Source organism: Empidonax traillii, unplaced genomic scaffold, assembly GCF_003031625.1.
Source record: "Empidonax traillii isolate 1590-97213 ecotype Southwest subspecies unplaced genomic scaffold, ASM303162v1 scaffold377:size560545, whole genome shotgun sequence".
Taxonomy (NCBI): Eukaryota; Metazoa; Chordata; class Aves; order Passeriformes; family Tyrannidae; genus Empidonax; species Empidonax traillii.
In genome coordinates, this window is record NW_020955570.1 from 487826 (window position 1) to 501828 (window position 14003).

Genomic DNA, 14003 nt, shown 5'->3' on the forward strand with positions numbered 1-14003 from the left:
GGGCACAGACATATGCTATTCCTGGCTATCTCTGCTTAGCAGCTGCAGGCAACCTCAAAAGGAATTTCAGTAATCCTTGTAACAAACCTATCTGAGCAGGGAATCTGCTGTTCTTTTCTCTCCAGCAGTAGGGTTATGGAGACCAGGGCCTGAGGAAGCTTAGCTCAGGCTGTGGTGTCATGAGCTTGATTGAGTCAATCTAACAACTCATTAGCACTGGAAAGGAGGGAGACTTCCTTTTTTACCCCTGCTCCCTGTCCCAGATAACATCATGCATGGCCTCTGCTACCCACTGGGAATCCAGCACACTGATCCGAAGACAGTCCCCCTCAACACCAATAATAAAAAAAATCCCAAACCAAAAATCCTCAATGTTTTCTGTTTAGAGTCTTGAGTAGTAGCTGGGAGCAGAAAAGACTTGAGTGGGCATAGTGGTTTTGGTATCTAAGACAAAGATGGCATTTGAAGGCAACTGGATTCCAGAGAGAACCATGCTGGATTCAGAGAGGCTGCAGAGGGATACTCTTGACTTCTTACTTATGAACAGTGTGCTGTGGAGTGATAAAAAGAGGGTTCTGTACACCACTGCCAGACATACGGGGCCTCCATAAGGAGTTGGAAAGGAAATCAGTCCTTGAAGCACATTGCCTGAGGGTTCTAGGGAAGGGAAGGGGAGATGTTCAGGAGAAGGCAGGAGGAACAGGCATGGGGACTGAAAGTAAGAGCAGAGCTGACAAGTCTTCTCTTATCCACTTACCACCCAACACTGGACTCTGAAGACAAGTGGAGAGTCAGTGATGGGGTCCCAGCTGCTGGAGAGTTCCTGTGCCAGTGTATCCAGAGCTTGTGGTTCGTTATCCAAAGTAAGCCAAGTCTGCTGCAATCTGTCAAAACCCTTTTCCCGCTAGAGGTAAAGTAGTAGGGAAGCTGCTTACACATGTATTTTATTCTGGTGGTTCCTCCAGCTGTCCATAGATTCAAGATCTTTGGATTCCAGTTGTCACTTGTGTGTTCTCCAGATGAATTCCCTATTAATTTTTAGTCTTTAGGGTGTTGTCCTTTATTTTCGCTTTTCATACTTTCCTGCTTTGCAGCTGGTCATCTTTTGAGAAGGTTCCAACAACAATTTTTGCAGCAATCATAAAACTTTCTGTCAACAGTACTTTATTCTTAAAGAAAAGAAACCTAAATGTCTCTGATGCCTTTCATATGATCACTGAAGAGGCAAAGTTTTGCAAGTGGCTTGTGTTCAAGCCTACTGTGAGTTAAACCCTAGCATTAACTTCCGTCTACCTTCTATGGTTATAACATAGCTCAGATTTGCAGCCCTTTGCCTTCTGTTTACATCTTCCTGTTTCACTCCCAGTTCCTCTGCAGCATCATATCTTCCAGAGGAACATGTTCTTTGTTTGAGTATTACTGCTATAAACTTAAGTCCTGTAGCAGTCTCACAAGGAAGTGATGAATTTGTATGATAAGAGATTCAACTGAAATCCAACCATGATTCTACTTTCTATGCTTCATGTTTACTTGTGCTACATTACTGCAAATGAAATCACAACGAGATTGTGAATTTAGTGCTGTGTAAGTGCATTTAAAAATTCAGAGAAAAACCTTGGAATTTGGAATTTTGTCTCTCCCTTTTTATGTAAGGCAAGTATTACTCTAAAATTGCCCAGTTTAGGTAAATGATCAAATACGTAAAACATCTGTTTTAAAAGATATACATCCTGTCTTCACTCTGTGCTAGAACATATCTGTGAAGTCTAGAAGTGGAATAAAAATTTAATTTTTCGTTTTTTGTAAGCTTACATAACTAGTATACTCTCTGCTCCCCATTTTATTTGAGGAATATATAAATGAGTTGAATGGAAAATTAAAAATATACACTAAAATCTTTTAACAGTTATTTGTAATGTGAATCTATTATCTGGCTTTATTCTTTAAAGGGCATTAGCAGATGCTTTCCTGTGTAACAAAGGGTGACTAAGGTATGGAATGAAATTATATAAAGATCTATCTTGAAAATAACATATTTAATATAACTTTAATTTCTTTTATAATCCCACATTTTCATGTAACAGACTGTCCACACATACACTATAAGAAATGGTAAAGCTCACTCTTGTGGTATAGTAAGAGAAGTGCAGAAGCAACAGCACTTTATTCTTCAGTGATTTTTCTTTGTGTGTAAATATTAGAAGTGATCCTTAAGCATACTGCTTTCTGTAGATGTAGTTGTGATATTTTCACTCTTCTTCTCTTGCTGAACATGGTTACTTTTTTTCTGTTTTTCTTTCTGTTGTTTAAGGAACTTTACAGGATCAATGCGGTGCGCTATCAGGCTGCTGGACAGGTATTAATGCTTACAGCACCACTAACCAAAGCCGCTTTACTAAAACTCACTGGCTTTTCATCAATCATGAAGTTACGAATGCAGCCAATGAAGGAATTGCGTGTAGTCAGGCTCGTTGTTAGCAGAGACTCTGGAAGAAGCAGATGAAAAAAAATTAAATAGATAAAAATTTAGAGCTCGTGATGACCAAAATCATCAGTTTGGTGGCAGAATCTTTTAAATTTGCTGCTAACTGCAGCTCTGCTGAATCTTCAGTGGGTCTTTTAAAACATCTGGCTTATTGCCAGTGTCCTAGAAGTCATTAGAGTAAGTATGGTCAGTTTTCTACAGTTGAGTAAAAGTCTTGGTAACACATTGTCAATAGAGAGACAATTTGCATTTTTTGACAACTGCAATTTTCTTTTAAGTAACAGAGTAAATGAATCTCCATGTCTGTTTTTGTAATGAAACATTACATGTATTGTCATCTGTGTCTGATTTGTTAGTTTGCATCTAGTTTTCTGTACTTGTATGGTATTATTTAGTATTATATCTTGTTTGGTTTTGTGAAGTTCTATGTAAGATTTTTCTGTGCCAGGGTGATAATAGTGTTATAGAGCCAATGAATGGCATTGCTTTAGTATTCTATAATTAATGTGGAAATAGAAGGCTCTATTATGAAGCAGAACAGCATTTGCAATTACCCCTTTATATTCCCTCTCTGGGAAGAGTTCTGTCCTAATAAAATTCCAGTTTGGATTTAAGGAGTGAAGAGGCATCTGTGCATAGGTTTTATTATTCCCCTTAGGCTCATTTTAGCTCCTGGTAGTGTGGAATGGATGTGAACACCACACACTCAAGCCACTAATCCAAGATAAGCAATATAATGAATTTTGTAGTTAGAGCTGTTCATGATTGACATTCAAGGCACAGAGAAATAATGCTGCATGTTTTCAATAAGAAATGTACAGGAGTTGACTTAAAAATTGAATCACGTAGTGTTGATTACAGTTTGTATATGAACCCCAACAGAGTAGCTCTGTCTGTTGAATAAGGGAAGTAAATGTAGTAATCTTGGCCCACGCTACACAGATGGTCTGTGAGTCACAAATACACATGAGCAGACATCTGTGCAATAGAAACAACTAGTCAGAAAAAGAATCTCCTTGTTTTGTCTTGTGTTCAAAGATGCCATTGCTTAAGGAAGAGGAAAGGAACCTACCAGCAGCTAAACCTTGAGAGTCAAGTTACACTGATAGTGAGTTTCCAATCCCATAAATAAATAAATTGTTTCTTAAAAGAACAGTAAGGCCATACTGAATGGTAAAATAGAAAAAAAAGGATTTTTTTGTAGCTGGCTGACTGCTCTGCTTAGTCCTTACTGACTCTCCAGCAGCTGTGAATGTTTTAATTTCAATGCAGCAGCACTCTCTTTTCTCTGAGAACTTGAGACAGAACATTTCTGATCTGCTCTTATGCCTTTAAATTTTACCAGGTTGTTCGCATGTTTTGTTCTTTCTTTGACATGAAAACTAAGTTTTTATGCTTTCTCTGGAAATGGTGTTGACATCTGAGAACAACATAGCCCAAAGCTGTGAAAAACGTACCTGGTACACCTCCGATAAACACTGGCTCCCTGTGGTCAATTGCCTTTGGATTTAGTGGCCCTACCACATGGTTGACTTCAGAGTCTACATCCAGCTGCACCACATTAGCATCTCTAATAACTGAAAGGAGAAGGAACAGGGATCAATGAGAAGTAGCACATGAGTTTTCTATGGCAGATGGGAGTTATCTGTTTGATCTGTTTAGTTCATTTAGTGTGTTAGATGGAGTGTGAGCCCTCAGTGACAGTATGTGGGCAGATTCTGGCACAGAGCAGGGCCAGTGGAAAATACAGTGTGGGAGCAAGGGTGCTTTTGAGTGGGGCTCTTGATTGCTGGTGGCTGTGTCTATTCTGTAGAGTATGAGCATACAATGGCTTGTGTCTTAGAAAAACTGTTTGCCAAATCATTCCCAATAGGGAATGTAGTGGAATGCAGTGATGTTTCCATCTTGCTTGTGTGCCTGGGTTTCCTTTAGAAGGGAACCAGAATGCATGGGAAAAGGGTGCATACTCAGATCTCTTCTTGATGTGACAGCAGGAGACAGTATCTAGACAGGAAGGTAAAGGGGTTCAAAGTACCTGGGGTTTAGAAGGACTTTTTTGACTTTCAAATCCAGGAAAGAAGGATGACTCTCTGGCACAGGGGCAAAATTCTGACTGTAAGGCTCCTCAAGTCTGTCTTGTTTGACCTTTAAGGGCAGCATATACTTGTGCCTATTACATTCTACCAACTTATTTAACCTTGGGAAAGGAGGAATATCATCTGGGATGTGACTTAGGAAACGTTGCCAGCATTTCAGCTAGGCTGTGTTTTTTGAATGAGGAGCTTCCATCTTTGCTTGTTCTTCATATCTTCACAGGAACTTGTGCTCGTCCTCCCAGGAAGCTCTACAGCTCTACATCTGAGGGATGAATGAGACTATGTCTTTCACGCAAACATTGATCTTGACAGGTGAAAAAGAAGAACTCAAAATATGACCACATTCCCAGTGCTCTAGCCCATGGAGCTGCATATCTGGGGAGGAGAGATGGGCTCTGTTGCCTTAATTAGGGGATGATTGCATTTTACTGACCTGCAATTCGATGCCACCTGCCATCACAGAGACTCTGTTTCAGTGTCACTGAAGTTGAAAAATCCCTGATTCCATTATTCAATTTCACAGTAACCTGGGGAAAATAATGTAATTGTCACTGTAAATGCCCTCCTTTTATCTTTTTAACTTCAGTTATGATAATGCTGTATTCCTAACTCAAAATATGTCAAGTATCCAAGAGAAAGGAAAACATGACTTCATTAAATTCTTCAAAATAAAGTACCTTTTTTAATTCACAATTTAGGTGGTTTGTTTGTTTGTTTGTTTTGATTGTTTTGTGTGGTTTTGTTTTTAGTTATTGTTCAGATTCAATAGTTCTGAGACATTTCTAATTTAATTCAATGAAGAGTTAAAAAAAAAAAAAGATTTAAAAATAACAGCTAATTTCACTCATTTTCTAGTACCTCTACTCTATAATTTCCTGTGTGGTAAATAAGTGTTTAGAGTCATCAGATGATGTTTTGGCATCTTGCTAGCCACTTAATAAGGAAAACAGTAATGAAAAACCCAAGTATAAACAAACATAAAGGAATAGGTAGTGAATTTCAGAATGACTTTTAAATTAGTTTTTCCAGCTTACCAATAAATATCTGGCAGAGATAGAAAGTGAACCTTATTCTGAATTTTGCACCTCTGCTTTGGTTAATGGATTAGTATCTTTCTGCATGGAAATGTTCCAGCAGCAGCAGAGCAGTGTTGTGCCCCTACTGAGGGACAAGAGATTCCCAGTGATGACTGCCAGAGAACTCCAAACTCTGAGTCCAGCCACTCAGGCTTTTCAAACATCAAAGTTGCCCTTGATCTGACACTGTGTTGACTGAAAATAATAGAGTCATAGAATGGTTTGAATTGAAAGTGACCTTAAGGGTCATCTAGTTCCAACCCCCCTGCCATGGGCAGGTACATCTTCCACTAGATCAGGTTGCTTGAAGCCCCATCCAACCTATCCTTGAACACTTCCACGGATGGGGCATCCACAGCTTCACTGGGCAACCTGTTCCAGTGCCTCATCAACCTCACAGTAAAGACTTTCTTCCTAATATCTAATCTAAACCTACTCTCTTTCAGTTTGAAGCTATTCCCACTTACCCTGCCACTACAGGCCCTTGTAAGTAGTCTCTCCCAAGGAAAGAACTTATATTTAATTCTAGAGGGTCTCTGTAACTAAGAAATTTTAAATATATTTTTTTCCAGAAGGGCACCAGCAAGCACAGTTGAAATGATCCTCATGTTCACTTTTATCCACCCTTGAACAAAATATATAAGCAAACAAAGAATCATGAGGGAAAGTGACTCCTTAATAAATCACCCAGACAAGCTGTACTGATAGAGATGTGTACATTTAAAATATGAATTGAAATTGCTGATCTTGTTTGTCAAGCAAAACTGTTTTCACAAAGCTAGTCTTTCATAGTGCATACAAAGGGAACAGATAATTAATGCTAAAGAAACACAAATGCTTACTAAGAAGGTACTGGACTGCTGCAGGGACAAGCAGGAAAGAACTGCTTTTTCACAGTGAATTTTGTTTATGAATTGCATACACGTTATACAGGAGGTGAGGTTTGAAGCAAGAAGAGAAACAGCATCTTTTGTTAGACCAACTGATACAGCTGGGAAAACCAAACAAGTTTCTGGACATCCAGACCTCCAGCTGGAACTTTACATGAGAAGTACTAGACTGGACCAGTTATATACAGATTCAGCCTTTGAGTGTGGCATGATAAACACCAATGCAATGCCCTTTTACAATTTCTTTGTTAGTTCACCAAGAGCTAGCTACAGGGGTAAGGATAAGCTTTATCTTACCTAGTTAGCTAGGAGCCTAACTGAAACACCTGTTGTTCCATCTATAACCAGTATAGAAAAACAGGTTCTCTGAATAACAGCTCACTTAGTCACCTATATGAGACACCTGCTTTCACCATGTTCAACTGTCCACTCAGTCACTCTGCTGTAAGTTCCTGCTCTTGTAAGAGAGGTGACAGCATGTTTCCTTGGTGTTGCGTTTCTCTGCCCATCACACACATATATGTTAAAGGAAGAAGAGACTGAGTGCAACTCAGACTTCTAACAAACAGGAAATTAAAATTCATCAGCAGTTACCTTACTTGTGACATTTTTAACATGTGGATGAAAGAGCAGCACCAAAGAGTCAGTGCTTTTGCTTCTTTTCAATTGCTCATGAAATATTTATAGTTTGTGTCAGTAAAGCGATCTGATCTTGTCTTTTGTATTTTGAAATAAATGTCTGGATTGCCTAATATAAGCAGTTATTATATTTAGGAGAGAAATAAGAATCCATTAATGGCATATTTGTAAGACAGAATCTGCATGTAGCAAAGCCCAAGTAGGTGGGAGAGAAATCAGTCAAAGCAGGGGAGGAAATATGACCTTCATTATACCTGTCCATTTCTCATGTGCATATTCAAGTACTCTCCATTCACACTGTGACCGTGCAGTAGAATTCCTGAGCTGCTTCGGGGACGTATTTCAAAAACAACTTCAAATTTCAGGCCTAAACTGAAGGATTCATCTATGAGGTAAAAAGAGTAATATTGTTTTTGTGCTGAGTTAGTGATGAAATTGGACATTTATTCAAAGTCAAAACAGAAAATCAAACCCAGAGTGGAACTTACTTGTCCTTAAAACTATTGAAATGTGAGATAGCATGGTGTGCTGTCAATGACCCATTTCAAGTTTTGTTTTGATTGTGTTTGCTTGGAATACTAATGAAGGTTTATTTATTGTTTCTCATTATTTAAAAAATGTATTTTTAAAAAAAATTTCTTAGCAATGAAATGGACAACAGGAAGTAAATTATCTGTATTTTTTGGCAGTTTCTTACTGTGCAATTTGCTAGACATTTAGCAGTCATTTTTGAGTGAGTGGGAATCCACTTGAGCTTTGATGATTCAGAAGGAGAAACTCCCTTTTTCAATCTGGTGGCAGGCCAGGGAGCAAATGAGAAACACTGTCCGATTCTTGGTGTTGCCAATGAATTGGGTTGTGCACTTTCCTTTCTTGTTCAGATCACAGTCTGTGTGACCAAATCACCCTCATAAAACACTTCCTGGAACACAGAAGGCCTAAATGATAAAAAAGATGTGTTTTTTCAAGCTGTTCTGCATTAAACATGCAGAAAGCATTTCTATAGGATTTTTTAATTACACGTTGTTTTATTAATTAAAAAACTGAAGGGGTGACCATTTGCTAATGTACTTGTCTTAGCCACATTGACTTCTACGGTAATTTTTACCATATTATAATCAGTTCCCCTGTGAAATTATTCTAATTATTTGAAATACATACACACAGATGTGTTTATGTCAAGTTTCACGGTGACATTGGCACCTGCCAACATCAAGTGCCTACCAGAATAATGATCTGTATCTGATAATCCTTACAGCTCACAGTCTCAGAAATTACCACAACCTTTAGTGAAATATGCCATTCTGAAGCACAGTGAATACTACAATCTCATTATGGGATACATTTGTTTAGAATTGTGTTACCAAGAACGACATATCCTCCTTCTGATGAAAAGTATGTTCCTGCTTCTGATGGGCCTTCAAAGCAAGGCGTTACACTAAATGTCTGCGAAGCTGAAGTAATTGGTCTTCCATTGAGCTGTAAGTTGCTGAGACAGCCATTGAAACTGTAGACAGAATTAATCTGAGGGGTAAAAAAAAAAAGCATGATTGGTAGATAAACTGCTTGTGGAAGGAAATAAATTCTCCTGTCCTTATTTTTACTTGTTTATGTAAGCTAAGGCTGTAAGGCTGTGATTGTCTGGCTCATTTTAATTACATGCTGTTTTATTAGTTAAAAAATGTAAGGAGTGACCATTTGCTGGTGTACTTGTCTTAGCACATTATGATAATTTTTACCACGTTATAATAATTTCCCTTGCTAGGCTCACAACACTGAAGATTACCTTGAAATATTCTCTCTTATGTTCATTTTTACTTTAACATTCCTAACAAGATAGATAAACTCTGAAAAAGCAGACCCTATCTTGCCTCAATGCTGTGAAGTATGTATAACACTGCCTTGCTCTAGTTGTGCTTTGTTTCTCACAGTTCAGTAAGGACTTTTTGAGAAACAGCAGAAGCTGGAATTACCTTGAAGTCATCAGAGAGACATGAGAGGCTACAAAAAGCACTTTTCCTGCTTCCTTTCTCTGGAAACTGTTTTTAATTAAAATTCTAAAGATTGCCTTGAAGAAGACTTTGTTATATTCATTTTTGCTTTAAAACCCCTTTCCATATACTTCATTACCAAGCTGTGGAACAGAATCCTGATTTCTAGGTAGTGTCTTAAAACAGAGATACTAAACCAAAATTAAATTCTCTTCTAAACCCGTTCTACATCTCAGAACTCGGGATGAAATTGATCTTGCATAACTTTATCTGGATCATTTAAGCTTGGATGTTACTAGGATTTTTCTGTTCCTTGGGAACCACTGGCTTTCCAGTTGCTGCTGCATGTCTGTGGAAGCCTAGCCGAGCTACCACCAGCCCCGCCCTGTGGGGGCTTTGCTACAGACTTGAACTGAAGCGTTTTCTCCAGTTTGCCGAGGATTCAGATCTTAATATGCTTTTGCCTGAACCCATCCCTACAGTCAGCTTTTGTATTAGCTGTACATAGAGGTATGGGCTGATTTAACAGGTGTCTGCCTTACCTGGATATTTTTTACGGCTTTTCCGGGAGCTACACCTCCAATGTAGAGTGGTGCAGTGACTTGCCAAGCATTAGTATTACCGCCAAAAGATTCTTCCAGTACTCGGAGACCATCAATTATCAAGTGACCAATATTTTTGCCTCTAGTAAATATCACCTAGGAAGGGAAGAAGAAAAGTGTGTGGAAGATTGCTTTCACTTGTTAAGGGATCACTCCTGTGCAGTGGGAGAAGATAAGCTGTTTGAGAAGAAAAGCTTGTGAGTGATACTCTACTAGCCTGTTTTGTTAAACTGCCAGTATTTTTTTGCTGGGCAACCCTCTTTTTACACATTCATGTGAAAACTAGATAGTAAAACTGCTGACTTTCTTATGTCTTGATGTACAAGGCAGAGATAATCAAGGTGTCACAAGGTCTACTGAGAATCTACCTGTCTTATATCCACATATGGGATTTGTTGCTTCCTCTCACTGTTGGCATTTTCACAGTCTTTTCTAGCTTTATGGTCTGGATTCATCCGATATGCTTTAAACTCTTAAATGCCCAAGTCAGTAGCTTAGTAACTGTAGACTTCATCAGTAGTTAGTGAGGAGAGAGATACCTATAGAGGGAAATTCACCTTGACTCCTAAAATTATCTTTTTATTTTGATAGACTACAGAGGGAGCCCAAGAGATCTGTGCTTGTAAGCATTTCAAAGACATTTGCTGAACAAAATTATCATAGTCCTTTCTTTCCTAGCTCACTTAACTCTTAATTGCCTTACTGTTCTGCTTGTTTCTGTTACTTCTATTCAGCTGTTAGTGTTGGGATTTGCTGGATTTTTATAACTGACTCACTTTCCTGCCCTTAACTAATGACTTGATAAAAAGCCACATGGAAGATTTAAAAATATCGGTGTAAGTTTCTGCAGCCTTGATAGCATGTACCATCACAGTGATTGCTTTCTTTTACTTACATCGTGCCACAGACCATCATTGTATTTCTCTTGGCTCTTAATCCTTATCTTCTGCTGACCAGCATTAAACATAAAAATGAGTCGGCCATGAGCAACGAAAAGGGCCATGAAGTTCATCTCTTTTTGATCCGAAACGTAGAAAATCATTCCATGAGATGAGTGAGTTTTCAGACTGATAGAGAACTGAGCTCTGGCACATAAAAAAAAAGTATTAAAATTAAAGTAGATATACTTGACTTAAATCAAACATCAGGCAGAGGAAGACTGAGATTTTCCTTTCATCCAGAACAATATACATCTATTTTATGGAACTCGTGTTTCTGAGAAACATTTGGTGCGGATTGTTGGAGTAGAAGTCAAAGCTGAAGAAGAAGCTGCCTGGCAAGGAAATTGTTTTCAAAAATTAAAATTTCTGGAGTGAATAAATTCAATACAGACCAAAAAACCATGACACTATATACACTGCATTTCCATTCCTGTTGAACGGCAGTGTTGGGGGAAGTTTTAACTGTGATGGCATGGAGGCTTGATAGTTCACAAATCTTTAATGCTATTCCAAACTTGATGCTAAGCTTCCTCTTCCTTGTAGTTCCTTGTGAAGTCCATGACAATATGGGAAGTTATACATCGTTGGTTTGACAATGTCAACAGTGAAAATTTCTTGAGTGATTGCTATTATTACTTTGGGTCTGAAACACGTCAAAGCTGTATTGGTGTAGGACAGTGCCAAAACTGACTCCACCTTCTTCTCAGGTGACTCAACTAGCTTCCTTTCTTCATATTGTCTCAAGAATCTCTACACTGCAACTTGCATTTGTGTTTGCATTCCATACCCACTTAGGCCCTTGCCAATATCAGTTCTTTTAAAACACACACAAGTTATGTGTTTTTTTTAAAATGCACATTACAAAGATGAAGATTTAATAATGGTTGAAAAATAAATATGTGCTGTGGGGATGAAGATGGGATGAAGGTATTAGAGTTTGGGTTTTCCTTCATATGGGCAGCATCAGGACTGCACTAAGTAAAACAGTATTGAATTAAAATAAACGTAATGGGTTTTTTTTATTTAAATCAGGAAATGGCACTCTTCTGAGTTAGTGGTCTGGTATGCTTCCAGGAAGTGCTGTGTTGTTGAATTGATAGTCTTTAATGGAAACTATTAAACCAAAATCCTCATTGATCTTAACATACTGCATGACAAAGTCTGTGGGAGCATGAAAATGAAGTTTCAACAGTATCTGGACTTGTTATTACTTGAATTTCCATTGAATTGGACATAGCTTTATGTGTAGATTCCTAACCATTAAACTGTTTACAAGGTCCACTCAGCATGTAACTACTTCATTTCTTGGTGAGCTTTCATGTTCTTCTCCACCTCTGCTCCACTGTCATTACTTCTTGGATAAGAGACAGATTGTGTGTTGCTTGTACAGAACTAACATCCTCAAAAGCTTCATATAAGTAGGCAAGGAAACACATTTTGTTAATATACAATGCAGATGAAGACTCCACAAGAGGGATGTAACTGCAAACACATTCTACTCAACTGAAGCACATTTTAATATAACCTAACAACATCTTCTGTACAAAATTTGGCCTAAGATATAAAGGAAAAAGCCACGGTAACAGCAGAAATGTGTCCATTTTTAAAAAATTTGAAGTACATCTTTCTCCTCCTCAATATATTTAATTTTTATTTCTTAAGTCACTTTACCTTTGACTGAAATCCTTTGGTATGTGATCAAATTCTTGCCGGCTGTTTGCTGTCCCTCCAAACTGATAGGCATGTTCAGTTGCCTTGGGATTCATGGGCAACTGGCACTGAGGGTCTTTTTGCATATTCACTTGATAGAGTTTTTTGAGGCCAGTTGAAGGCTGTGAAATCTTGTCTTTCTCTCTTTCCACCTTCATAGAAAAAGAACTATTAACCATAATTTTAAACTAAAATTAACATAAGAAAACAGCAGTATCATTTATATCTAAGCTAGTAATATTACATAAATGCCAGGACTGTTTCCAAATAAAATTTTCCCTGAACAGATCTAATATAGATGCTAGTTTGGGACAGAACAAGGGATAAACAAAATGCATGTGTAGCTAACATAATTACAATTCAATCCTTTTGCAGTTTTCCTAGTTAAATCTTTTCCTCTCTGCTTTTGATGGTATGAGCTGTACCATAGGCCTAAGAGGACATGCATGAACTAAAAGTTCTGCATGCTGAAGGAAGGAAGAGAGAGCCACACAGAAGGAGCTGAGAACAGAAGCAGGCTTATTACTTTTATAATATAGAAGATATCAAGAAGGCTTTTTTTCTGCAGTACTTATTTTAAGAATTCTGAAATTCTATTTTGCAGTTCTAGCGAGAGAGAATGATGCAAGTGTAGGCCAGAGCAATCATTTGCAGTAATGGAATATGTAAAGGAGCAGGATACTTCCCTTTATATATCTGCAATTGTCTTTATGCATTTTGGATCTATGATTTGGAGAATTTCCAGTCGTGGCATTTCGTTAAACTCTAGGGTAGTACTGGGGCAATTTGTAGCAAACCTTTTTATTACGGTTTCCTTTGGCTTTTGATGAGTTTTTTCCTTTCTTGTGGAGAAGAGCTACTGGAGGAGATTCAACAGGGCATCCATACAAAGATGTCTGAACTTTCTCAGAGTACTTCTGGAAGTCTTCTACTTCAACCTCTTCATCCAACCTGTTTCAAAGAGGAGGTGAAAAGAACACTTTTTACACCCCCCCCCCCCCCCCCCCCAAGTGTTGGAACTGTCTTCATAAAAGTCATAGAATTGTACATGTGTAGTTTAAATGATGTTTGAATGGGTATTTTTCATTCTTGGACCATGGATAAAAATAGAGATTGACCCTCAATCTTTGGGTAATATGGACAGCCTATATGACCTCTGACTATTTATGCTAGCATAAACAAAGGGTATCAATATGCAGCATCAAATTTACTTTAAAATCTCTTATATAAGAACATTTCATAAAGCAGTTAAGATCAACATATTCTGACCATTTTCACATGACCAAATTCCTAACTTCCCCAACTCCTGTGAGATGCTTTAATATCATTTTGTTTCAAAGGCAGAGCTGAAAGCTGCATAATATAAATGTAAATTACAGCTATGCAAATTATACATTGCACCAGCAGCATTAGCAGGTACAGTACTGAGAGCTGATTTCATCAAGTTATTCCCACCTTAACAATATCTTAACCCAGCAGGTCTGCGCCAGCAGATTCCATGGTAAATAAGGTAAGAAACTTATTCACACATATTGTCTAGACTTACAAAATGAGACAGGAACTTTTATTGTGA

At 38.0% G+C, this 14003-nt stretch overlaps 1 protein-coding gene across 1 annotated transcript in view; it reads right to left on the reverse strand.

Moving 5' to 3' along the window:
- Window positions 1-2290: 2290 nt before the first annotated feature.
- LAMA4 (laminin subunit alpha 4) overlaps window positions 2291-14003 on the reverse strand; it is a gene marked incomplete at its 5' end in the record, with an annotated part of 67404 nt that continues 55691 nt past the window's right edge. The window contains 9 exons of the mRNA XM_027893035.1: window positions 2291-2486; window positions 3943-4062; window positions 5015-5108; window positions 7441-7571; window positions 8551-8710; window positions 9720-9875; window positions 10675-10864; window positions 12392-12582; window positions 13228-13381. Of these exons, the coding sequence (XP_027748836.1) occupies window positions 2341-2486; window positions 3943-4062; window positions 5015-5108; window positions 7441-7571; window positions 8551-8710; window positions 9720-9875; window positions 10675-10864; window positions 12392-12582; window positions 13228-13381 (1342 nt within the window). The remainder of the gene's footprint in view (window positions 2487-3942; window positions 4063-5014; window positions 5109-7440; window positions 7572-8550; window positions 8711-9719; window positions 9876-10674; window positions 10865-12391; window positions 12583-13227; window positions 13382-14003) is intronic.